Here is a 26210-nt window from a genome sequence, read left to right as displayed (position 1 = left end):
AACCAACCTGTGAAAATTTGAGCTCAATCGGTCATCGAACTTGCGAGATAATAATAAAAGAAAAAAAACACCCTTGTCACACGAAGTTGTGTGCATTTAGATGAATGATTTCGAGACCTCAAGTTCTATAAAATCCGAGGTCTCGAAAACAAAATCGTGGAAAATTACTTCTTTCTCGAAAACTACGTCACTTCAGAGGGAGCCGTTTCTCACAATGTTTTATACCATCAACCTCTCCCCATTAATCGTCACCAAGAATGGTTTTATGCTAATAATTATTTTGAGTAATAACCAATAGTGTCCACTGCCTTTAAGAGGGAGCCATTTCTCACAATGTTTAATACTTCAACAGCTCTCCATTGCTCGTTACCAAGATTTTTGTTATGATATCAATATTTTGAGAAGTTACCATTAGTGTCCAGTGCCTTCAATCAAAGTTAAAGGCCACTGGGGGTAAGGGCCTTGGTTGGGCGAATTCAACTCGAGGCAAAATCACAGAAACATAGAACAATATTGTTTTAAAATAATTTATTATTTAATATAACATTATCAACATCACTATTTTACACAACCTTTCTTTATAACAGTACCTTCTAAAACAGAAAAAAAACAAGAAATATTAACGTTCTACTACAATTGTGACTCTCTCAAAGTCTGGAAAAAACTTGCTATATCTTAACTTCTTTAAACAAATCACATTGAAATATACCGACAAATAGAGAATATAATTATGTTTTTCAAGTATTTGCTGTTATAGAAGAGTTTGCGGTAACACCATGTAATAACAATCTCTAAATGAGTTGGGGGTGGTTCTGAAAAGAACCGTATTTGCTGACCACCACATGAACATATGGTAGATATCATTTGAAATTGTTGTCTTACTGTTCCAGTTTTTTTTTCTCAAAGGGAAGTTATAACTGTTGGTATACACTAACAAAATTGATAACAACATTCTGTATATTCAAAGATCAATATATTATTAGTTGAATTGTTCGTCACAGAATAATCGACAACTTGCTTTTAATTCACAACAACTAGCAGCCTTTGAATACAGAGTCTTTGAACTTGCCAATGGATAATATTGTAAATTTCGAGGACATTTTGTCAGTCAAGAATTGTTAGTCCAAATTAAACTAAAATTTAAATTAATAACTAAGATAAAGACTAAATATTGTTATCCTAACATATAATTAAGTAGAATACGTTCACCTGTTATAAACAAAAAACAATTTCTATATCATATTAATTCATACTGGAATTGAAGTTTTTCACATTTTTGTTTGTTAGACAATTAGATTCGTTAGAATTATAATATAACATCTAGTTGTTTGACTATTAGTGCCATTGTTAAACTTATCCTTCTTTATATTTTGAGGAAGCAGCCTAAATTATAATGATTGCACGATCAATAACAAGTATAATCTGAACACAATAAACGTATACACTGTAAAAACTGTTCAGAGTTTAAATACATGTTGTAGGCCTACCCACTTTTTAAACATGTTTAAAGGCAGTGGACACTATTGGTAATTACTCAAAATAATTATTAGCATAAAACCTTACTTGGTAACGAGTAATGGGGAGCTTTCTAGTAAAAAACATTGTGAGAAACAGCTCCCTCTGAAGTAACATAGTTGTCGAGAAAGAAGTAATTTTCCACGAATTTGATTTCGAGACCTCAGAATTAGAATTTCAGGTCTCGAAATCAAGCATCTGAAAGCACACAACTTCGTGTGACAGGGATTTTTTTCTCATAATTATCTCGCAACTTGGATGACCAATTAAGCTCAAATTTTCACAGGTTGGTTATTTTATGCATATGTCGAGATACACCAAGGGAGAAGACTGGTCTTTGACAATTACCAATAGTGTCCAGTGTCTGTAAATCATAAACATGTTAATCATTTTGACACCCGCTCACATAATTCGTAACATTCAAATAAACACAATGATCTAAACATGTTATACACGTAAACAAAGTGGGTACAAACCATATTGATTAGAAATGTGTTGAAAATCTGAACATTGTTTTTAGAGTATATAGTGCTAAACGTGTATATAGCAACTCAACTGTAAGAATACTAGAATACTATACACGGAACAAGTCACAAAAACTGGAAGGTGCGCCCATGTTTGAATGTTAATGTTAGCCTTTGGACAATCTAAACATCTAAATAAATTTAAGACAACAGCAAGCTCAATACAGTACCTAGACTTGACTTCAAGTCTGAGAATGCGGGTTATTGACTGCATTACATTACCTAGACTTGACTTCAAGTCTGAGAATGCAGTAATTGCCTGCAATAGAGTGTCGCGGCCGAGTGGTTAAGAGCATCGAATTCAAGTTCTGGTGCTAATTCACCGGAGTGTGGGTTCGAATCCCGGTCAGGACACTTGTGTCCTTGAGCAAGATACTTTACTATAATTGCTTCTCTTCACCCAGGGGTATAAATGGGTACCTGCGAGGGTAGAGGTTGATATTGTGAATGAAAAGCTTTCGGAGCGCCACGGCAGCTCGGGGCTGTATACTCCCTAAATGGGAGCTGAGAAAGATTAAAGGGATGTTTATTGGCACAATGACCAGGGGACTAATGTAAAGCGCATTGATACGGTTTATTGTGAAATGCGCTATATAAGAACTTGTTATTATTAATACATTACCTAGCCTCAGACTTCAAGTCTGAGAATGCAGGTTATTTCCTGCAATACATTATCTAGACTTGACTTCAAGTCTGAGAATGCAGTTATTGCCTCCAAAACATTACCTAGCTTTGACTTCAAGTCTGAGAATGCAGTTATTGCCTCCAATACCTCTTAGGATTACAAATGTTTACATGGGAACGATCAGCAAGCTTTTAAATTGCTCAATGCTGAGCAAGTTTTCATTGCAGCAACCAACTAGCTTGTATCGCGTTATTGCAAATGTGTACATAGAAACATAGAAATGTGTACATAGAAACTGAGCTTTCAACAGGTTCATTGCAGAACAGGTTAGCTTTAATGATGAAGTGTTTGTTAAAGGAACATTACATAATTGGCTTTGCTAGCAAAAAAAAGTTGCTGGCAGTGTAAGCACTTTTTGTTTTCCACCATATACATAAAACTGACAAACCTGTAGAAGTTTGAGATCGATCGGCCATCTGGGTCACAAGAAAATAGTGAAAACCAATTACAAATTTTGCATTGCATCGATGCCAAAACAAAAATGATTAAAACGCTCACTGAGCGATAAACTCCAAACGCGAAATTGGATGATTTATTTCTCATCAAGTATGAAATTTCAAATATTTAAAGGGATGTTTTCTACTATCATCATGATTAGACCGTGTTAGTTTTATGTAAATCTGTGATCTTCACGAATCTGTAACGTTCCTTTAATGGTATCCGAATAGTTTTGCCTCTGGTATATATTAGAATGAGGACACTTGCTTTATACTTCTGCATCTGGATAAATATTCTTACCGCTCTTTTTAGAGCCAAACGAGAAGAGAAGAGAAGATGATAACAACAAAATTAAGTTTTAGATGTGGGAGGAAAACCAAAGAGAATCATACAAGGGGAAAACCCACGCCCCCAAGTAGGGACTTGAAAACCAAATCCACATAGTGCCCCCGGTGTGGGATTCGAACCTGGGTCCAAGAGGTGGAAGGCGAGGCAAGACACTACTACTTGATTTAGGTTTGCTTTATACTTGATTAAGACTTGATTGACGTTCCAGAAATGCAAAGGAGAGCTATCTAGCCTGCGTCGAACTTTGAGGCTCATGATTTTACGCCAGATACCTGCCTTGAGCCAAAGTCTGGATCCTTACAAATGCACCTTTGACCCAACACTCGTTTGACATGGAGATTCACAGTCAAATCCCGCGTACAGGATTCCATATAAAACAACATTAAAGGGAAGGTACACGTTTGGTAATTACTCAAACAAATATTAGCTTAAAAACTGACTTGGTAATGAGCATTGGAGAGCTGTTGATAGATAAAACAAAATTGTGGGAAACGACTCCCTCTGAAGAAATGTAGTTTTTTAGAAAGAGGTAATTTCTCACTAAAATAATAAAAGACTTCCAGCTAGAAGTCTTTTATTCCTATCTGAAAGCATACAAATTCGTCCAACAGGGGTGTTTTTTCTTTCATAATTTTCTCGCAACTTCCATGACCGATTGAGCCCAAATTTTCACAGGCTTGTTATTTCATGCACATGATGGGATACACCAAGTGAGAAGACTGGTCTTTGACAATTACCAAACGTGTACCTTCCCTTTAAATGTACATGCAGACGACGGAAAGTGCAGCTGACAATCATCACCTGGAACCATTGAAAAACTCACATATGGAAAGCTTACGTCACTGCATTTTTATCCAATGAAATCAATGAATCCAATTAAATCATTGGGTCTCTAAAACCAGTGCCTGACAGGGGACCAGCCGTGACACTTGTGTCCTTAATCAAGACACTTAACCATTGCTTTGTCTTTCGGATGGGACGTAAAGCCTTTGGTCCCATGTGTTGTGTAACTCATGTAAAAAGGACCCAGTGCACTTATCGAAAAGAGAAGGGGTTCGCCCCGGTGTTCCTGGCTGTGGCTGCTAAATGCGCCATAGCACCTTGTAAACCCTTATAAGGTGCTAAATAACTGGGTCTCAGAATTCATAACTTCCATAACCCATGTTTCTGTATAATATACTAAGCGCCTTGAGTACCTTGTTGGTAGATATGAGCGCTATATAAGACTTTGATATTATTATTATTATTATTATTATTATTATGACCAGTCTAAATGTGCTCAAGAAAATCTCCAAGCTAACTAACAAATAGATGTTCTCCTTCTATCGATACCAAACTTCACAAACGAGCAGGGAATGTTTTTCAAAATCGGTTAAAACTATTACGTAAAAAAATATCTGTGTAAATGAAAGATGTTATAAAGAAAAACTTCATGAAATAAAAACCGGAAGTTACATTTTGTCAAAGCCAGTAACATAAAAGTACCCTCAGCCACTGACTTTCAACGGAATTGATATAAATGACTAGAGCAGGATTTGAACCAAAAACCTCCAGATTAATGTGCCGACACACTACCAACTGAGCTATCTGGCCCTCTGTCGGCGGTTTTTTAATGAGGAAAATAAACACCAGCACAAGTCACAATAACAAAACAAACCGATTTAAAGGGTGCGTTCGATTAGCTTCCCTGGGTCTACCCCGCGGTGGTCACTCAGGTGAGCCCCTGACAAGAGCTAAACGAACGATCACTCACCGCTCTCGTAGTGACGTCGTTTACCTGGGGCCAGCCCCAAGTGACCCACTCCACAAGCAGGGCACCTGGGGCTGACCTGGGTGAGCCCCTGGAATGACGTCAAAAGCTATTCGAACGCACCCAGGGAAGCTAAACAAACGCACCCCAGAAAATACCTTGACCATTTCTCTTGATTGTTCTCTTCAACTATTCGTTATTTTGTATGTATATTTTATCTTTATGTAATTTGACTGCAATTCAGCCTTTGGCTGGGATGTTCTTTGTTTTTAATGAACCATTTAAAATCAAATCAAATCAAATCAAATTGACCCCCCCCCCCCAAACAAAATATCATAAATATAAGAGTGAAACAGGAAGAATATCAGATATAGGTGTAACTTTATAAACTATAGTAAAACTTTAGAATTATGTGTATTGTTGTTAAACTTACTGTCTTTAAAATTTTATAACGAACAAAGTTATCATGGCTGGCAACATCATCTATGGCTGGGATGATGCGTCGGTTTCTTCTGCTGATCTTTAAGAAGCCGAGCTATCTCCACACCAAGGGTCTCTATATTATCCTACAAACAAAAAAGCAAAGAAGATTGATTCAAAGTTATTCATACTTCAAAAAAAAAAAATAATGCAGATATATTTAAAGACACTCAACACTATTTGTAATTGTCAAAGACCAGTCCTCTTACTTGGTGTATTTTAACATATGCATGTTATAACAAACCTGTGAAAAATTTGAGCTAAATTGGTATTTGAAGTTGTTAGATAACTATGAAAGAAAAAACACCCAATTGTCACATGAAGTTGTGTGCTTTCAGATGCTTGATTTCGAGACCTCAAATTCTAATTCTGAGGTCTCAAAATCAAATTCGTTGAAAATTACTTCTTTCTCGAAAACTACTTCACTTCAGAGGGAGCCGCTTCTCACACTGTTTTATACTAGCAACCTCTCCCCATTACTCGTTTACCAAGTAAGGTTTTATGCTAATTATTACTTTTTAGTAATAACCAACAGTGTCCACTGCCTTTAATAGATGAAGAATTGGGATGAATAATACAATTTGTTTGGGTATACATGGGTACCTGCAAGGGTAGTGGTTGATATTGTCCTTATAGGGTGTATGTACTTTTTCCTAACAAAAAACAAAATGTCCACAGATTTACATTAAACTTACACAGTTTGAAGATTATAATAGTAGAAATCTTCCCTTGAAATTTTACTTACTGAGGTGCTGTATTTTTTGAGAAATGAGTAAAAGTGATCATTTTCGTCTCAGTTTTAGCATGTAAATACGTATTAACCTGTTATGCTATGGTTTTGGTCTAATATCATAACTGGTTAAGGGGATTTTACATGATAAAATAACTTTGGTCTCATGAGACCAAAATTATTTTGCGACTTGTTTTACTCATTTCTCAAAAACTACACAACCTTAGTTAGTAACATTTGAAGGGAAGCTTTCCACTATCAGTATCTTCACACCCTGTAAGTTTAATGTAAATCTGCGGACATTTTGAAAAAGTACCCGAATCCTTTAAAGAAACGCCCCTGCAGCCAGGGGCTGTGTACATGTACTTCCCAGGGTGCTGAGAAAAATTACAGGGATGTTATTCCCCAAATGACCAGGCGTCGTTTTCACAAAGATAGTACTACCTTCGGACTAGTCCTATGAGTTTTTAAAAAACTTAAGGCTAGTCCTAAGTTAGGATGAGTAACTCATCCCAACTTGAGTTAAAGGAACACGTTGCCTTGGATCGGACGAGTTGGTCAAAACAAAAGCGTTTGTAACCGTTTTTTATAAAATGCATATGGTTGGAAAGATGTTTTGAAAGTAGAATACAATGATCCACACAAGTTTGCCTCGAAATTGCGTGGTTTTCCTTCTACTGTGCGAACTAACATGGTCGGCCATTTATGGGAGTCAAAATTTTGACCCCCATAAATGGCCGACGTGTTAGTCGACGAGGTAAAAGGAAAACCACGCAATTTCGAGGCATGTTTGTGTGGATCATTGTATTCTACTTTTACAACATCTTTCTACCCATATGCATTTTATAAAAAACGGTTACAAACACTTTTCAAAGACCAACTCGACCGATCCAAGGCAACGTGTTCCTTTAAGACTAGTCTTAACTCTTTGTGGAATCCACCACAGGAAGCATTGATGTCATTTTAAAATGTGCTATAGTTTTTATTATTATTTATGTGTGACATCATTGGTACATACCTTCAATGTGATATTCTTTATTAATGTATCCTCAAGAACGGCCTGTAGTTTGCGATTTATCTCTAAAGAGAGGTCAAGGGTCATGGTTGGGTCCGTTTGCTGAGAGCGGTAGAGTGAAGACATGATTCCACCTTGCTTGGACATCTGCGCCTGTAACACAATGACAATAAGTGACAACAAGTGACAATATGTCCAACAATGACACTCATGACTGTTTCATTTATCAATCCTGATGGGCCCAATTTCATAGAGCACAACAATATATGCTTACCAAAATAAGGTTACCAATCAAACTAGTCTGTGGCTGGTTTCCTGCTTATTTCTGCTTAGCAGAAAGTAGCTAAGCATAAATTTCTGCTTTAGCAGCTCTATGATATAGGGCCCTGGGCCCAATTTCATGGAGCCGCTAAGCACAAAAATTTGCTTAGCATGAAATTTTTGGCCTTGATAAAAACGATTACGTGTACCAACCAAATTTCCATGTGATTTTCAGGACAAGCAAACAACAGCTGAATAGCTGTAACAAGCAATATGCAACAAATGGAAATGCGTTTGGTAATCCTGTTTTTATCAAGGAAGAAATTTTTGTGCTAAGCAAATTTTTGTGCTGATCAGCTCTATGAAATTGGGCCCTGGTTGTGAAGCCAAAAAGTCTTTAAAAAAACTGAACTTAATCCCTGAAATAGCCAAAAGCCCAATTGGAGAGAGTTAATGAAGAAGTTTAACTTTTAAATGTGGGAGGAAAACCCCTGACAATTATTCCTGGGGAAAACCCACGCAGTCAGGAAGGGACTGAAAGCCCAATTCACATAGTGCCCCCCGGTTGGATTCGAACCAGGGTCCCAGAGAGGTCGAAGGCGAGGAAAGTTACCAACCTGATACAATGCCAACCTGACCGCCTTGTGGATCTGTGGTGGGTGGGGTGGAAGGGGCGGGGGGGGGGGGGGGGGCAGACACAGACATAGCATTTGATGAAGGAAGTACCCCCCCTCCAATAAAAACACAGCCAGATTTTTACCCCATCATGTCTTACGTCTTCTCTCTGTAGGGTCATAGGGAGCTTTCAATTTTTTTGACAGGAGAAAGGGGACTGTGGGGGAGCGAAAAATCAATCTGCGCATGCGGTAAACTGAACATGCCCCCATCCTGCAGAGTTTGAGGACACTCTTGGGGTGAAATAACATCCCGTTTGTGAGCACGACCGAGTGGTGTCATTTTGTACACGTTGTTTTGCACTGCAAAGAACCGTGATCCTGTGGTCGTGTCACCGTCCTAGCTAGAAATCGAAATAGCTTACAAATTAGGACGGGAGCATGAGCGCCCGGACTGCAGCGTTCGATTGCTTTCCATCCTGTACGTCCTACCGACCCGAACCAAACGCTCCCTATTACCTACACTAATGGGAGACTTTTGGGACGCTACATGTAGGTGGCAGCAGGCTAAACAGATAAAGCCATTGTTCTTAGTAATGTACTACATAAACAATGGAAACTGTCTGGTAAGTCTGCTGCCACCTAGCGTTCCAAAGTCTCCCATTGAATTCTTTGTAACAAATTATACAAATTATAAAAATAATAATTGAGTCTGTAATAATGTACCTGTACGCAAAAGTAAGCACTGATGCAAGCGGATTTTTTTTTTTTAACAAATGGAGCACAGCAATATCATGCATGACAGATCAAGCAAGGTTAAAGGAACACGTTGCCTTGGATCGGACGAGTTGGTCTATAAAAAGCGTTTGTACCGATTTTTTATAAAACGGTTACAAACGCTTTTCAAAGACCAACTCGACCGATCTAAGGCAACGTGTTCCTTTAATGAACAATACACAAGCATTTCAAGCAAAGTTAATGCAAAATACTAGATGGTGGATGTGTTAGCAAAAAAGATATCGAGTCATTATACAGATGACACTCATAAACATATGTTAGCTTGACATCAATTGGAATAAATTTTTCTCCGAAACGAATCTTCAATATGTTTCCTGTTCGGAAGTTACAAAGATAGGCCTATGGTAGCATAACAAATTGATCAAAAGGGGAGATAAAAACTTGATTTATTTATTCACACAGTAATAATTTAAAGGGTCTGTGTACGTTTGGTAATATAAATTAATGGCAATAAAAAACTTACATGGTGAGAAGTAGAGCAGCTTCGGATAGTAGCTCTAACAGCTTGTACTAAAATGCCAAGAGTGGCCTCTAAAATCTTGTGCCAAAATGCCCATGCTGGCCACAACTGTCTTGTTCCCAAATTCCTTTAGACATTTTTGCCATGAAAAGTCACCATCTTGAAGGGCAAACCGTATGCACGTCCAAACGCGTACATCATCGAAGCACGCAACTTCCCAGTTTGATTTCTACGGCACATGCACGCACACATGCGCGCACACGCACAGACGCCATCTTGTAGGTCAGATGTTTGAGCCGCGTGACGTCATATTCAATACAGTCTCTAGCAGCCGCAAACAGCTTAGTAAAAAAATGCCTGATGCAGTAGCAAACAACCTGTACCTAAATGCCCAAAGTGGCCTCTAATGGCTTGTACCAAACATTCTCATAGTGGCCAGAAAATGGCTTGTACTAAAATGCCCAAAGTGGCCAAAAATGGCTTGTACTAAAATGCTCATTGTGGCCAAAAATGGCTTGTACTAAAATGCTCATTGTGGCCAAAAATGGCTTGTACTAAAATGCTCATTGTGGCCAAAAATGGCTTGTATGCTTAAATGCCAAAAAACGCATCGTGGATCTAAGGGTCATGGAAGGCGTAGCTGTTTAGCCTCTAACTCTTCACGAAGGATTGAAGTGAGAATTACTTGTCGTGTATCACCTACAGGTACACGTAAGCAGTTGCCTGTATCTCAAAGGCAGCATCATGTATTGCCCATATCAAGAACAGCATCTTCTCTTCAGAATCAGACAGTGAAGTTTGCTCTCTGGAATGCCCGATCTCTAAAGGCGAGAGGTAAAGTTACTTCCTTATGCGACTTTATTATTTCTGAGAAAGTGGTCATTGTTGCAATCACAGAAACATGGTTAACTAACTCAAGAAAAGATGACCATGCACTTGCCAACATCCGGTCTATCCTTCCTAATTTTGACTTTCACCATGTGCCACGCATCGGAGGAACTGGAGGTGGGTTGGGCTTGCTGCTTCATAAGGGCTTTAGCTTGGCAGCTAACAAGACGTTTTCATTCAATTCCTTTGAGTATATGGATCTTACATTATCTGGAATATCACTTAGTGTGATGCGGGTTATTATTATCTACAGGCCGCCATCAAGCAGAAAGAACAGAACATCGCCAGGAGATTTCATTCAGAACTTTTCTACACTTCTTGAATCTCTCTGTGTATCTCAACAGAAATTACTTATTGCTGGTGATTTTAATCTACATGTGGATGTTCCGGGCAATTGCTATGCTGAATCCTTCATCGAGACACTCCAATGCAATGGCCTTCAGTTTCACCACGTTGGTCCAACACATTCATCAGGTCACACGCTTGATCTAATCATCAGTAGATCTGATACCAGTTTTGTGTCTGATGTGTCTACGCATGATCACCTGCCATCCGATCATTCAGCGGTTGTTTGCAATGTGCTGTTTGAACATCCTAAGAAGATCACAAAGCATGTAATCACAAGAAATATGAAGAAAATCAACATGGACACATTTAGTCATGATATATCGTGTGTATGTTCATCTGTGCTCAAAGATCAGGAAAACGTCGAAAACATGGCTAAGCAGGTGTGTGAGGGCCTCAGAGGAATCTTGGACAACCATGCCCCACTGATTGAAAGAGACGTCATTCTTCGCCCTCAGAGTCCTTGGTACTCAGACTCTCTTCGTGAGGCTAAGCGTGAAAGGAGACGCTGTGAGAGAAAGCTGGGCAAATACAGCCTTCAAGTCTCCAAAGACATTTACCGAGCGCAGTGCCGAAGGTATAACAAGCTCCTGTTGAAGGCTAAGATTGATTTCTACCGCGAAAAATTTATATCCAGTGACCAGCAAAGCCTGTTTAGGCTGGTGAGTAAGCTTTCATCACCAACTGCAGGGTCAGTCCTTCCCAACTTTGAACGTCCGGTACAGCTAGCTAATCGTTTTGCCGAGTTCTTCAAGCAAAAGATTACAAGGTTAGTGGACAAGCTGGAGCTAGCTACCCTTCAGGACCTATCTGTTGACATACATGAACAATGCCAATCAAAGTTTCATGAATTTCGGGAGGTCACCGAGGATGATGTGATGGGTATAGTGAAGTCGTCCTCATCTGCATCGTGTGAGCTTGACTCCATACCAACAGCGCTCACAAAGAGATGTACTGGTGAGCTGCTTCCTCTTCTAACAGCATTGGTCAATGCAAGTCTCATCTCGGGAGTCATGCCTCATGTGTTTAGGAAAGCCATTGTTACCCCTCTTTTGAAGAAGGTTGGTGCTCCACAGGATGATCTCGCAAATTATCGCCCCATCTCGAACTTGAATTACTTTAGCAAAGTGATTGAGAAAGCTGTAAGTGCTCAAGTGTTGGAGTATCTAACTGAGAAAAATTTGCATACTCCCACGCAGTCGGCGTACAAGAGACACCACAGTGTAGAGACTGCATTATTGCGAGTCCAGAATGACATTCTTGTCTCTCTTGACCAACGGCAGGAAGCTCTCTTGGTATTACTGGACTATAGTGCGGCCTTTGATACCATTGACCATGCCATCTTGCTCATCCGACTCACAAAGCGGTATGGATTTGGAGGCCTGGTTCACAAGTGGTTTTCTTCATATCTCTCGGAGCGTTCTCATGTTGTGAAAATTGGGGACCAACATTCCTATTCTGTCGAAGACAACTGTGGAATTCCGCAAGGCTCTATTATGGGACCTCTCCTCTACACATTGTATACTGCCGCTATATATGATATCATCAAAGCTCATGGACTTCATTCCATGATATATGCAGATGACATTCAGGTGTACTTAACATTCTCACCAGGTGACAGAGAGATTGCCACACGTCGTATAAACAGGTGCATTGACGACATTACTTCTTGGTCGACCAGAAACAAGTTACTTGTCAATGCATCCAAGACTGAAATTGTACATTTTATATCTAAGTTTGCTCCACCTCCTTTGGAGGCTCTTGTTATCACTATTGATGGAGTTGACATTCCTGCAGTTAGTAAGGCACGCAACTTGGGTGTAATCATGGATAAGCACCTCACAATGTCTGATCACATCACTAAAACCTGTCGGTTGGCATTCATAGCCATTCGGAAAATTGGACAGATCCGGCAATATCTAAATAGTAGATCTATTAATATACTTGTTCATGCTTTGATAATGTCACATGTTGATAATTGTAATTCATTGTTGTATGGCCTTCCGAAAAAGGAATTAAACCGTGTACAGAGAATTCAAAACACAGCAGCAAGGTTAATAGTGGGTGCTCATTCAAGAGATTCCATCACTCCTCTTCTAAAGAAACTTCATTGGTTGCCCGTAGAAAAACGTGTTGTTTTTAAGATTCTTATGATGTGTTTTAAAGCCCAGAATAATCTTGCTCCATCTTATATGTCAGATCTAATTCATAAGCATAATCCAGTTCGTACACTTCGATCATCGTCACAACACCTCCTTGCAGTACACCCTGTTAATATGCATATCTATGGAGACCGTTCCTTTGTGGCTTCGGCTCCAACTCTGTGGAATTCTCTGCCCTTGACGATCAGGAAAACATCTTCCCTTGGTGATTTCAAGAGTGCCTTAAAGACGCACCTTTTCTTACAATAGTTTACGTTCTTGTATTGTTGTATCGTTATGCTTGTAGTGGTATTATTTGTTATATATATATATATTTATGTTGTTGTTGATTTATAGTGTACTTCTTTGTAAAGCGCTTAGAGAATTAAGTGTTAATTATTAGGCGCTATATAAATCGAAAGTTATTATTATTATATTATTATTGTACTAAAATGCTCATACCGGCCAAAAATGGCTTGTACTATGAAGCTCATAATGGCATCTAATGGCCTCTAATGCCAAACATTCTCATAGTGGCCAAAAAATGACTTATACTAAAAATCTTCAAAGCGCCACAGCAGACCCTGTAAGTACAAACAATTGCTAAGCACAGAAAAATCATGCTTAGCATAAACAGATTACCAACCCCAAGTACAACATTATGTATACTGCTTGCCACTGTTTCGCTGGAAATTTTTCTTCACCAGAAACGACTACTAAGCACAATCCACTCACAGCAGCCTGCGAGTGTAAAATCACATTGACTTTGAACAAAAGCATTTACAAAATAAAAAAAAAGAATAAAATCTCACCGCAAACGCAAATAGAAAAAAAAATCTACTCAAGCAGCCATTCATGCCTCATCAGAACCGTTGACGCAACATGCTTGTGAGTGGGTCTTGTCACAGTTGCAGAACAAACAAAACTAAACAAATGCCACAACAAGCACGAGTAAACAATTCAAACATGATCTAAAAGCCATATGCGTGTGAGATTTGAATACTGTCTGGTACAATGACGTGCTTGATCACAAGTTACCACTTAAATTTAAGTTCCTCAGACTATTGAGACAGTTGTCACATGATTCAGGGCAAGCTTTTGCGTAGATACGTCAGAGACGATGAACACCCATACACAATTCTGAATAGATGTGTATGGCACAATGGTACCAGGGTTTGCTCATCTGGAGGTTGCCATACAAAGGCTTGCCCCGAACCATTTGACATAGCAACTGTCTCGGTAGTCTGAGGAATTCAAATTTAAGTGGTAACTTGTGATCAAGCACGTCATTGTACCAGACATTATTCAAGCATATTGGCCTATTCTACAGAGCAGAGCTGATGACAATTCAGCCAGACAACATGCAAAAGGTGAAACAGCCTCAAGGGTTCAACGACCCCCAGTGAGTGCATTCAATTGCTTATCCCAATTTCAGAAAGCCGCTAAGCACATCAATTTGCCAACAAATCTTGCTTTAGCAAAAACAGGTTACATTGTGAAAGCCTGCTTGTTATAAAGATGGTATATGGCAGTAAGCATCTCGCAAAATTATTTCATCTGAAGTGACCCCATTGATTATAATTTGTTTGTTAAGATGATCTTCCCATCCAGGCAAACTCCCACACGGGGATATAAACACCATGTTGGCAACCACAACCAATCTCTCTCGTACAAACATTGGTTTAACTTCTATGATTGTGGATGGTACAAATCAAGAAACTTGTGATTCGGTAACTAGACGACAACACTTATTCTAGTCATTGTGAAATCAGCAGTTAACTTTGGGGATTCGAACCCACAACCTTGTGATTGCATTTTCTGCGATCTAACCAATGGACCACTGTTATAAGAAAACTATAAAACAGTAGGTGACAACTTTTTAACCTCTAAAGATCACCTACAAATGGCTTGTAACTTGTTTCTGCTAAGCAAACATTGTCTTTGCTTGGCAGCTTTCTGTAACTGGGCTTTAATCTTACCATGGTGCTAAGCAAGCCTGATGGCTGAAAACAAAAGAAGCAATGGTAGCAAAAGAAAAAAAAGAGCTGCAATTTATTCAGTGTTTTACAATGGGAGACTTTGGGACGCTAGGTGGCAGCAGACTTACCAGGTAAATTTCCATTGTTTACAGAGTTCTGAGCATTCGCACATGACCGAGAACAATGGATTTTACCTGGTAAGTCTGCTGCCACCAAGAGTCCCAAAAGTCTCCCATAGGCCTTAAACTATGGATGTTACAAAGTATGATTTCAATGCCATCACTGCCATAATTTAAAAAAAAAGAAGTGAACAGCCGATTTCCGAAGTGGTAAAAAAGAGCTACTCAATCTTAATGAGAAATAATTTTATGAAATCCATGTGACTGTAGTGTCACCTTCACTCTTTATGACAGTCACCTTCAATCCTTGTGACTGTCACAATCAATCCTTGTGACAGTCATTTTTAATCCTTGTAACTGTCACCTTCAATCCTTGTAACTGTCAATTTAAATATTTTTGTTACTGTCACCATCAATCCATGTGACTCTCACCATCAATCCATGTGACAGTCACATTCAATCCCTGTGACTGTCACCTTCAATCCTTGTAACTGTCAATTTAAATATTTTTGTGACTGTCACCATCAATCCATGTGACTCTCACCATCAATCCATGTGACAGTCAAATTCAATCCCTGTGACTGTCACCTTTAATCCTTGTGACTGTCACTTCCAATCCTAGTGACCATCACCTTTTAATCCTTGTTAACTGTCACAGTTAATCCTTGTGACAGTCCCTTTAATCATTGTGACTGTCATGAACTCAATCCTTGTGACACTCACACTCAGACACTATGACTGTCCCCTTCAGTCATAAATGCCATTTTCAAACCTTGTGTGGCTGTCACTTTAAATTCTTCTGACTGTGACTTTCATTCCTTGTGACTGTCAAAATTTTATATCTGTGACGGTCATCTTTAATTCTTTAAAAAGCAATGACAGACGTTGAAACTGTCAGAACAACACACTGAACAAAAACCTTTTTTTAGAGTCAATCTCTATATCAAAATGGAAGATTTTGTTGGCTGTACATGTATGATTCAGTCATCATTCACAGTTTGGCTTCACTTTTATTGTTTGGCGCGACAAGATTTGTCACAACCTCTGCCCAAGGATAAAGGTATTCATCATTCATGAATAATTAAATAAGCAATTTCAGTTGCCTTAAATATGAATGTGGTGCTAACAGTATGGATAAACCACAAACAAGTAATATGTTGTATTTTAGATCAAATTGCATTTTTACTTTTCAGTAATTCACTTTATCTGTGACCGAAGATGTATGTTTTATAGTTTACCTATAGAAGTTTCAGCTTCATTTATAAGTCATCAAGTTTTTGTTGAAAAAAGGGGAAAATCACAGAGCTACATGTTTCGGAGAGTCGCGCAAATACCACTACTGGTAAACAGATTGTTTATGCTAACATAATTTTTGTCTTCTGAGGCGAAAATAATTTTTCATGACATTGTTTTACTCATTTCTCAAAAACTACAGCACCTCGGCAAGTAATATTTTAAGGGAAGCTTTCTTCTATCATTATCTTCAACCCAAGTAAGTTAAATGTAAATCTGTGGACATGTGGCGTACAAAAACTACCAAATCATGACAAAAATACTGAGCATTGATCCAGGAGCAATTTAATAAACTCTGTAAGCATAAAAACATGCTTACCACAGAAACATCTTGCTTAGCAGACACAGGTTACCAGCCGATATTCCCTTAAGTTTACATTGTTGCAACTGGTTCCTCACTCAACTTTTGCTTAGCAAAGACATTTGCTGAGCAGTATTGTCTGCTAAACAGTTTTATGAAATTTTCGCCCTTGTCTTTTAGAGCCTCTCCCCCAGTTCCAGCCAAAATCAAATCTGCTACCAATTAGTAGTAAACAAAATTTAAGTGGTAACCAACCTTATTGATGTCACTTGATACAGGTGCAAGGGCACCAGCTTCATCTCTCATGAAATACTGCTGAATAATTCTGCAGTTTAAAAAAAAAGATCAGAAATGAAAAGGTATAGACTATGGACAATATTTGCTATTATATAGCTCAATTCCAAAGAAGTCAAGTAGATCGTGTTATTATAACAATTTTAATAATAATAACCAGTTTTATATAGCGCTTTTCACGCCTCAAAGCACTTCACAAACATTATTACCCCTGGCCACTGAGCCATTTAATTCATTCCTTTAACCATCTCAGCTCCCTGGTGGGAGTATACAGCCTGTGCAACAAATATGCACTTCTAAGTTAAATCAATCACAAGAACCATCTCTGCCCTCACAGGTACCCATTTACTCATGGGTGGAGAGAATCAATTATAGTTAAGTGTCTAGCTCAAGGACACAAGTGTCACGACCGGAACTCGAACCCACACTCTGCTGAACAGAAACACAAGAGCTTGAGTTCCGTGCTCTTATCCGCTCATATAATGCATATAATAACAAACCTGTGAAAAAAATTTGAGCTCTATTGGTCGTCGAAGTTGCGAGATAACTATGGAGAAAAAAAACTTGTCACACGAAGTTGTGTTCTTTCAGATGCTTGATTTCGAGACCTCAAAATCTAATTCTAAAGTCTCACAATCAAATTCATTGAAAATTACTACTTTCTCGAAAACTATGTCACTTCAGAGGGAGCCATTTCTCATAATGTCTAATACTATCAACCTCTCCCCATTACTTGTTACCAAGTTAGGTTTTATGATAATAATTATTTTGAGTAATCACCAATAGTGTCCACTGCCTTTAATGATTTGCTTATCGAACTTACTTGGATTTCTTCTTGAGCTCGTCAATGAGGTGGGTTATGTGCTCCTGCATGAATTCCATTTTATCATTTTTACGTTGATGAGCCTTCTGCAGCCTCACGATGCGATCCACCAGCATTCCTTTATCCACCCCTGGGTAATCGTTACCAGTGGCAATCGCAACAGTGTGGTCCTAGGAGACAAACAAGGAAAGTTAGTATCAACTTCAGCCTATTTGGAAACAGTTTGAGAATTGGTGGAAAGGTTTGTCGCAAGAGGAAATTACTTTGAACTTTAAATCCATTCTGTTTGGTCAAAACACTGACCAGCCAGATCTTTTATTTAACCTTTGCATTGTATTAACAAAGAAGATGATATTTAGAAGCAGGTTTAATCCACAAAGGCCAAACTTTCATTCTGTTGTTAATTTAGTAAAATTTAACTATGAATTAGAAAGAAAGATTGCGACCGGCTCAAACACAATGCATAAGTTTAACACAAAGTGGAGGTTTACGGTTTAATTAATTATTCATTGTTTCTTGATAAGGTTTTTTATGTTTTGTCCTCTAGTTTTGGTTTGTATGTTTGTGGTTTGTTGTGAATGCATATTATGAGAGAAATTTAAAAAAAGTGCTTGCACTTTAAAAACAAAACAACTGTAGTGTTGTAGCCACGGTGGGCGGTGATGGGTGGGCCTGCCGAGCAGCCGATATCTCAAAGGATGGCTTCAATAGACCGATGCAGTAGGCTCCGCCCACGACGCACTTGTGAGCAAGAACACGTGAGCCTTTCCAATGCCTTTCTGCACAACTCTGCTGCGCGCCAAGCATACACGCAAGCATGTCAGACTTTATTTGTCGGACCATTGTTGTGTTGTGATTGATCAATATGCAATAGGGCAGAACTTAATGGATCAATCTATTCGTCCTAACGTCTAAGGATTAAGGAACTTAACTCTTCCAAAGTCCCAAGATTAATGATTAATCCTAAGTTACATGTAGGAAGAGTTTGGTGAAATCGAAAGTGTGGTCCTATGAAACAAAAGGATAGTAAGTATCAACTTCAGTGTTGTAGCCATGGTGGGCGGTGATGGGTGGGCCTGCCCAGCAGCTGATTTCACGAAACGCTAGGATTAATCCTATCTCGACTCGAACTCGCCCTAACTCAGGATGGGTTCAATTTGTCCTAACGTCTAAGGATAAGGAACTTAACTCGTCCAAAGTCCTAAGATTAATCCTAAGTTAGGAAGAGTTTAGTGAAATCGACTGTGAGGTCCTCGGAAAGAAACAAGGAAAGTTATTATCAACTTCAAAATTAGTACGATTCAAAACTTTGCATGGCGGGAGTAAAATAAAGTGAGGTTTGCGGTATAACACCATGTGAAAATTTCTCTCTTGCACCATCGAGCCCAGCCCAGAATGAAAAAAAAGTTCCTAATGCAGTTGAATATGTATTTGACTGTAGCAAGCTTTGTGGATGTAAGAGCAGATTTATCTGATTTGCCTTTCTGTGTATCTTTCATTACTCAATAGAGTTGAAACATAATAGATCTAAAATTTGCATCGGGGATAAAGAATAATAATTTTGTTTTTTACCCATAGACCAATGTGTGTTAGCACTGTATACTCAGTACTTTCCAGAGTCCTGTGAAAAAATATCACAGGCGTGTTACTCGGGTGGGATTCGAACCCACGACCCTTGCAATTCTAGAGCAGTGTCTTACCAACTAGACTACCGAGGTTGCCCGGCAGCTAGAGGCAGTTCGAATCCTATGTTTTGGCAGCGGGTACCGCAACGATATAATAGATGTTAAATTTGCATCGGGGATAAAGAAGTTGAAACAGTAAGACTTAAGTCCACATTTGAATATTACTACCTTCTGTTGTAAGGCATTAATATCTTAGTCTTATATATAGCGCACGTATCTACCAAACAAGGTACTCAAGGCGCTGAGTATATACAAACTTTCAGAAAGATAGGTAATTGCAGTGATGAATTTTGAGACCCAGTTATTTAGCACCGTTCAAGGGTTTACAAGGTGCATTGTTGTTGAATTAAAAAAAAGAAATAAGATTCACTGGCCTCGGGTCGGGTGGTCCAGTGTAAAATTCAAGCATTGAAGAAATAAATGCAGTACCCGCTGCTAAAACACAGGATTCAAACTGCCTCTACATGTAGCTACCGGGCAATCTCGGTAGTCTAGTTGGTATGACACTGCTCTAGAATTGCAAAGGGTCTTGGGTTGAATCCCACCCGAGTAAAATGCCTGTGATTTTTGGGGAAAGTACCGAGTATCAGGCATGCAACTGCCCGTTGAAAAAAAAAAGAGGAAAATTTTCAAAGGCACAACGCAAGTGCGGAGCGAGGCAGCCGAAACGCCACGGGACATGATACCCACAATGGTACCTTAGAAAATGTTGAGGTTTATTATGCTCTTAGGTGCATTGTTAGCATGTACTAGGCTTATTTTATATGATTGTAGTTGTACACTGTTGTTGCCAAACGCGGAAGAGTTGCATGCCTGAGTATACAGTGTTAACTCACATGGGTGTATGTGGGTTAAAAAAAAAAAAAAAAATGAATATTCTTTATAAATAAATACAAACAAAATAAAAAAAGTCTCACTTGAGGCGCACTGTGCTCTTCAATCTTGGATGAACCCGACGTTGTGATAGAAACGGATGATCCACTAGAGTTAACCGCACTGGGGGTGGAGCCTGGTAGCGTGTCGAGAGAACCCGAACTACTTGTCCTGGATCCGACGCTCAGGTTGTCACGAGGAGCATTATCTGTAGACTCTAAGGATTCTAGGCGTTTATGAGCCTGCTGTAACTGTCTGGTCAGGTCCTGATTTGTAAGGTAGAATATAATAATAATAACAGTCAGTTTTTTATATAGCGCTTTATACACCATGTCTCAAAGCGTTTCAACATTAATACCCCTGGTCACTGGGCCTTAAAGGAACACGTTGCCTTGGATCGGTCAAGTTGGTCTTGGAAAAGCGTTTGAAACCGTTTGTTATAAAATGCATATGGTTAGAAAGATATTTTAAAAGTAGAATACAATGATCCACACAAACTTGCCTTTGAAATTGCTTGGTTTTCCTTTTACTTTGCGAACTAACACGGTCGGCCATTTATGGGAGTCAAAAATGGCCGACCGTGTTAGTCGACGAGGTAAAAGGAAAACCACGCAATTTCGAGTGATACTTGTGTGGATCCTTATATTCTACTTTTAAAATATCTCTCTAATCATACGCATTTTATAACAAACGGTTACAAACGCTTTTCAAAGACCAACTCGACCGGTCCAAGGCAACGTGTTCCTTTAAATCATTCCTTAAACCATCTCAGCTTCCCCGGGAGTATACAGCCTGTGCCGCCAAATATGTAGCGCACTAAGCTAATCAATCACATGAACTATCTCTGCCCTCACAGGTACCCATTTACCCCTGGGTGGAAGGAAGCAAATATAGTTAAGTGTCTTGCTCAAAGACACTGAAGTGTCACGACCGGGATTCGAACCCACACTCTGCTGAACAGAAGCACCAGAGCTTGAGGTCAGTGCTCTTATCCGCTAGGCCAACAATAATTTCTAGAATATGAAACTTTGCATGGTGGAAATACGGTATAGTAAGGAGTTGAAAACCAAAACCAAAACCAATGGAGTTTTTTCTTTATAAAAAGCCACTATTATTGTTATAATTATAAGGCATACCTTTGTGTTTGCAACGTGTTTTCTCTTCAGAGTCTTATTGTCATCTCTGGCCTCGTCTAGCTGGATGGAAAGCTGCTCCACAGCCCGACTTTTCTCGCTCAACTTTGTCGTCAAGATGGACGCCTCTCGCTCACGGAACTGATGCTCCTGCTTCAACTCAGCACTCTGTCATCAAGTCATGAAAAGGATAGTGGTTAACAATGGTAAAACAATGGTAAACATGTATAATATTGTTTTTAAGGAAGGGCTAGGTTCTAGAGTGGATCTGATGTGGGTGCAAGTCATAGAGTTATATATAAGAACTAGAGGGCGCACTGGCCTAAATACGCGCCCCAGCATGCGCGCATGCGGCCATTTTCTAAGTTGACAAAACAGCATCTCACAGCGTGTGTTTGTGCAGCCATTTTGTAAGTTGACAAAACAGCATCGCGCAGCCTTCAATAAACAAAAACTCCAATGTGTTCTTCATATTCAACGCGCGTACAAAATGGCGCGCGTGTCTCCTTGAGGTCCCGTCGCGTTTGTGCAAGCGCCATCACCAGTGCGCCCTCTAGTTCTTATATATGACTCTATGGTGCGAGTAGCATTTTTGTGGCCCCCCTTGCTCAGACCCAAGTAACTTATTGTGAGATCCGGTTACTTGGGGGCTGACCCAGGTGCATGTTGTCTCAACGAAATAGTTTCTTAATGGCCACCATTTTGTTTGTAATCCAGCGGGACATTTTCATTAAGTTTGACACAGATTTTCACCCTTAAACTCTCGTGAGCATTAAGTATTTTCGTATTCGTAGATGCCTACTTTTGTATCAACATGGGCTTGTTAACCAATTTTACGTTGCAGTAGACGTCATTGTCAGTTTGCTGTAATCAAATCAGCCATTAAAGTAAAACATTAATCGTTGGTACAAATCCCCCTCTAGTCAATTTTTCTTTGTCAAACCCAAATCATTTTGAAACTTTTCACAAGATTTTCTCACAAATGTATGTACACTTACAAGCTGACTGTAGCTTGTCTGCAACACCCCCAGCTCTTTCTGTAGTTTGTGGACTTCGGACTCCAGCGACGATGCCTGAAATATCAGACAGTCAAGTAAAGCTTTCATGAAAACATTCATGGTGGAAGAAAGTTTTTTAATAAAGAGGAAGATAAAAGTTCAATGAATGTATGGTGTTCGGCAAACAGTAGCTACTTGCGAGTTCAATGCGAGGGGTCTATACTGCATGTTCTCGCAGTAGGAATTAAACCATGTCACGATTTTAAAGCCATTGGACCCTTTTGGTAAACAGTATTGTCCAAGGCCCACACTTCGTGTATCACGGAAGTGCGTTGAGACGCCCTTCGGGTGTGAAAAGCGCTATATAAAAAATGGTTATTACTATTACTATTATAGGGTTTGAGGCATTGCATGGTGAGGTATCAATATATATTTGGTTTGCGGTAGTATCATTAGTGTGTGTCTTCTTGCCATGTAGAGTTTGTTCTTAGAGAATTGTCTTGCTTTATTCTACTACCGCGGAGTAGATTGTTCGGGTGTTCGGGAGACTTCTCAGTTCTGAAAAGAACTGTCCTGCTTATTAACTATTACCTGGGCGGATGGTATAGAAGTAGGCTGGGACTACTACTTTAGCTTATAGGATTGTAATTAGCTGTTACTACCGTGGAGTCAGTTCTTGAATTTTTTCTCAACGTTACGACTAGCTTGCTCTTGTCATCGTCAGGAGACTAAAGAGGTAAGAGAGAAGTGGGCTTATGTATAGGGGTTCAGGGGATCCAGTGTAAGTAAATCAATGCTTTGATTGGTTGAGTATAACTATTATAATTAAATACACTACCTTTGATTGAAGGACAGAATTTTCTGAGCTGAGACTCGTATTCTTGGCTGTGATCTTCTGAGTGAACTGCAGTAGCTCTGTTGCCTTCTCTCTAGAAGACTCAAGCTCCAGCTCAAGATCTGATTGGTCAACTTTCTGTCCGGATACCTCAGATCTCAGCTGAATCTCCGTCTCTTTCAAGCTGAACAACAAAATACAAATTTCCTTAGAAACTGGAAGCAAATTTTCATGAAATAAACCTTTCTTCATAAGGAGAAATTTGTATCTGACTTCTAAGCAAATACTGTTTACACTGTTGTGTCACATTGCTGTTGCCTTTGTTGTTGTTCATATGTTGTCAGTCCCGCCTTCAAGCACCCCCTCTTTTGATGGTTGGTTTTTTATAACTCTGCCTTAAGCTTTTGGTTAGTTTTCCAGTCGTGTCGGTTAGTTTTCCCATGTCATTAATCCAAGTACGGACGCTGGTAAGTTTCACCTATTGGAATGTTAACCATGATCTTGGTAAAACATTAGTCCAATGCGAACACAGCTTAAGAGTTATACCTTCCCTTTAAAGACACTGGACACTATTGGTAAATGCCAAAGACCAGTCTTCTCACTTGGAGTATCTCAACATATGCATAAAATAACAAACCTGTGAAAATTTGAGTTCAATTGGTCGTCAAAGTTGCGAGATAACAATGAAAAAAAAAAAACACCCTTATCACACAAAGTTGTGTGCTTTCAGATGCTTGATTACGAAACAACAAAATCTTATTCTGAGGTCTCGAAATCAAATTTGTGGAAAATTACTTTTTTCTCAAAAACTACATGTACGTCACTTCAGAGAGAGCCGTTTCTCACAATGTTTTATACCATCAACCTCTCCCCATTACTCGTTACCAAGTAAGTTTTTATGCTAATAATTATTTTGAGTAGTTACCAATAGTGTCCGCTGCCTTTAACTATCACTGCATGTACGCGTAATTCTACTTACTGTTCCAGCTGCTGACTTATGACTTTCTTTTCTTCTAGCTGTTTATTCAGTCTCCGATTCTCATCTTTCTGCGAGTTTAAAAGTTCCTTAAACTTGGCAAGAAGTTCCTCACTGTGGAGCCGCTCATCTTCCAAACACTTCGCCTGCATATACATATAATCATGGAGTTAAATACCATCAGTTAAAGGAATGTTACAGAATTGGTAAGAAACAAAAATCGTGAAGATCACAGATTTACATAAAACTTACACGGTCTAATGATGATGATAGTTGAAAACATCTCTTGAAATATTTCTGTCTGAAATGTCATATTTGATGAGTAATAAATAATCTAACTTCGTGTTTGGAGTTTATCACTCAGTGAGCGTTTGATTAATTTTTATTTTGGCATCGATGCAATGCAAAATTTGTAATCGGTTTTTCACTATTCTCTCGTGACACAGATGGCAGATCGATCTCAAACTTCTACAGGTTTGTCAGTTTATGTGTATGGTGGATTACATAAAGTGCTTACACTGCCAGTAGCTGTTTTGTTAGCAAAAACCAATTCTGTAATGTTCCTTTAAATGAGAAGGACCATAGCTCTCCTTCAATCTTAAGTCAAAAGTGGGTTAGCGTTATAGGTTCCAAGTCAAAAGTGGGTTAGCGTTATAGGTTCCAAGTCAAAAGTGGGTTAGCGTTATAGGTTCCAAGTCAAAAGTGGGTTAGCGTTATAGGTTCCAAGTCAAAAGCCTTGTTTGTTGGGGTTAAAGATTTCAAGTCTAAAGTAAGGTTCTTTGTCAACAGTCCTTTGGTTTGGGTTAAAAGTGCCATTCAAAAATTCTTCTCTGTTAAAGGCACTGGACACTATTGGTAATTGTCAAAGACCAGTCTTCTCACTTGGTGTATCTCAACAAATGCATAAAATAACAAACCTGTGAAAATTTTGGCTCAATTGGTCATAGAATTTGCAAGAGAATAATGAAAGGAAAAAACACCCTTGTTGCATTACTTTGTGTGCTTTCAAATGCAAAATAAAAAGGCATCAGCTGAAGTCTTTTATTATTTGAGTGAGAAATTACCTCTTTTTTAAAACTATATTACTTCAAAGGGAGTCGTTTTTCACAATGTTTAATACTATCAACAGCTCTCCGTTGCTCATTACCAAGTAAGTTTTTATGAGTAATTACCAATTGTGTCCAGTGCCTTTGAATCACAAGGACCACACAGGTGACTGTCGTTTTAGGGCACTGGGTTTTAGGTTCCAAGTTAAACATGTTGTTGGTTTGGGGTTTGGTTAAAGGTTCTAAAAGTTTTATTATTTAATTAAGAAATTCCAGGTCAAAAGTCCTCTAGGTTAGGGTTAACGGTTCCAAGTCAAGTCGAAAGTTTTCTTAAAGACTTGAGAGTTCTCAAAAGTCTTGTGGATTTGAGTTAAAGTTAAAAGTCCTTATAAAGACTTGAGTATGGTTAAACGTTCTAAGTGAAAAGTCTTGTGGGGTTAAACATTTCAAGTCCAAAACTAGGTTTAGGGTTAAAAGTTATATGTCAAGAGTCCTTTAGGTTTGAGTTTTAAACCAGCCCTAAGGTAAACAGAATCTCCTGACGATGACTAGAGCAAGCTAGTCTAACCGTTGAAACCAATTAAGAACTAACTCCGCGGTTGTGAAGTTAACAACGATCAGCTATATTAAACTACATTATTAGTCCCTGCCGATTTTCTACTTTCCGCCGAAGTAGTAGTTAAAAAGCTGGGGAGTTCTTTTTCAGAACTGAGAAGTCTCCCAAAATCCGAAAATCTACTCCGCAGTAGTAGGATATATACATCTTTAGCAAGACAGTTCTCTAAAGAACAAAATCTACCTGGCAGGCAGACACACACATGGTGTTTCCACAAACCAAATAAGTATAGTAAACAGAATTCCTT

General features: G+C 38.9%; 1 protein-coding gene across 1 annotated transcript in view; it reads right to left on the bottom strand.

Annotated features, from left to right (window-relative positions):
* Positions 1-513: 513 nt before the first annotated feature.
* The window catches only part of LOC139940487 (coiled-coil domain-containing protein 186-like), a 38965-nt gene continuing 13268 nt past the window's right edge, over positions 514-26210 (bottom strand). The window contains exons 10-18 of the mRNA XM_071936769.1: positions 24305-24447; positions 23329-23509; positions 22491-22565; positions 21496-21660; positions 20404-20625; positions 17802-17971; positions 16940-17009; positions 7489-7638; positions 514-5826 (exon numbers count right to left, since the gene is read on the bottom strand). Coding sequence (XP_071792870.1) covers positions 5740-5826; positions 7489-7638; positions 16940-17009; positions 17802-17971; positions 20404-20625; positions 21496-21660; positions 22491-22565; positions 23329-23509; positions 24305-24447 — 1263 coding nt within the window. The 3' untranslated portion in view covers positions 514-5739. The remainder of the gene's footprint in view (positions 5827-7488; positions 7639-16939; positions 17010-17801; positions 17972-20403; positions 20626-21495; positions 21661-22490; positions 22566-23328; positions 23510-24304; positions 24448-26210) is intronic.

Source organism: Asterias amurensis, chromosome 8 (assembly GCF_032118995.1).
Source record: "Asterias amurensis chromosome 8, ASM3211899v1".
In the NCBI taxonomy this organism is placed as follows: Eukaryota; Metazoa; Echinodermata; class Asteroidea; order Forcipulatida; family Asteriidae; genus Asterias; species Asterias amurensis.
This window is presented reverse-complemented; position numbering and strand designations above follow the sequence as displayed.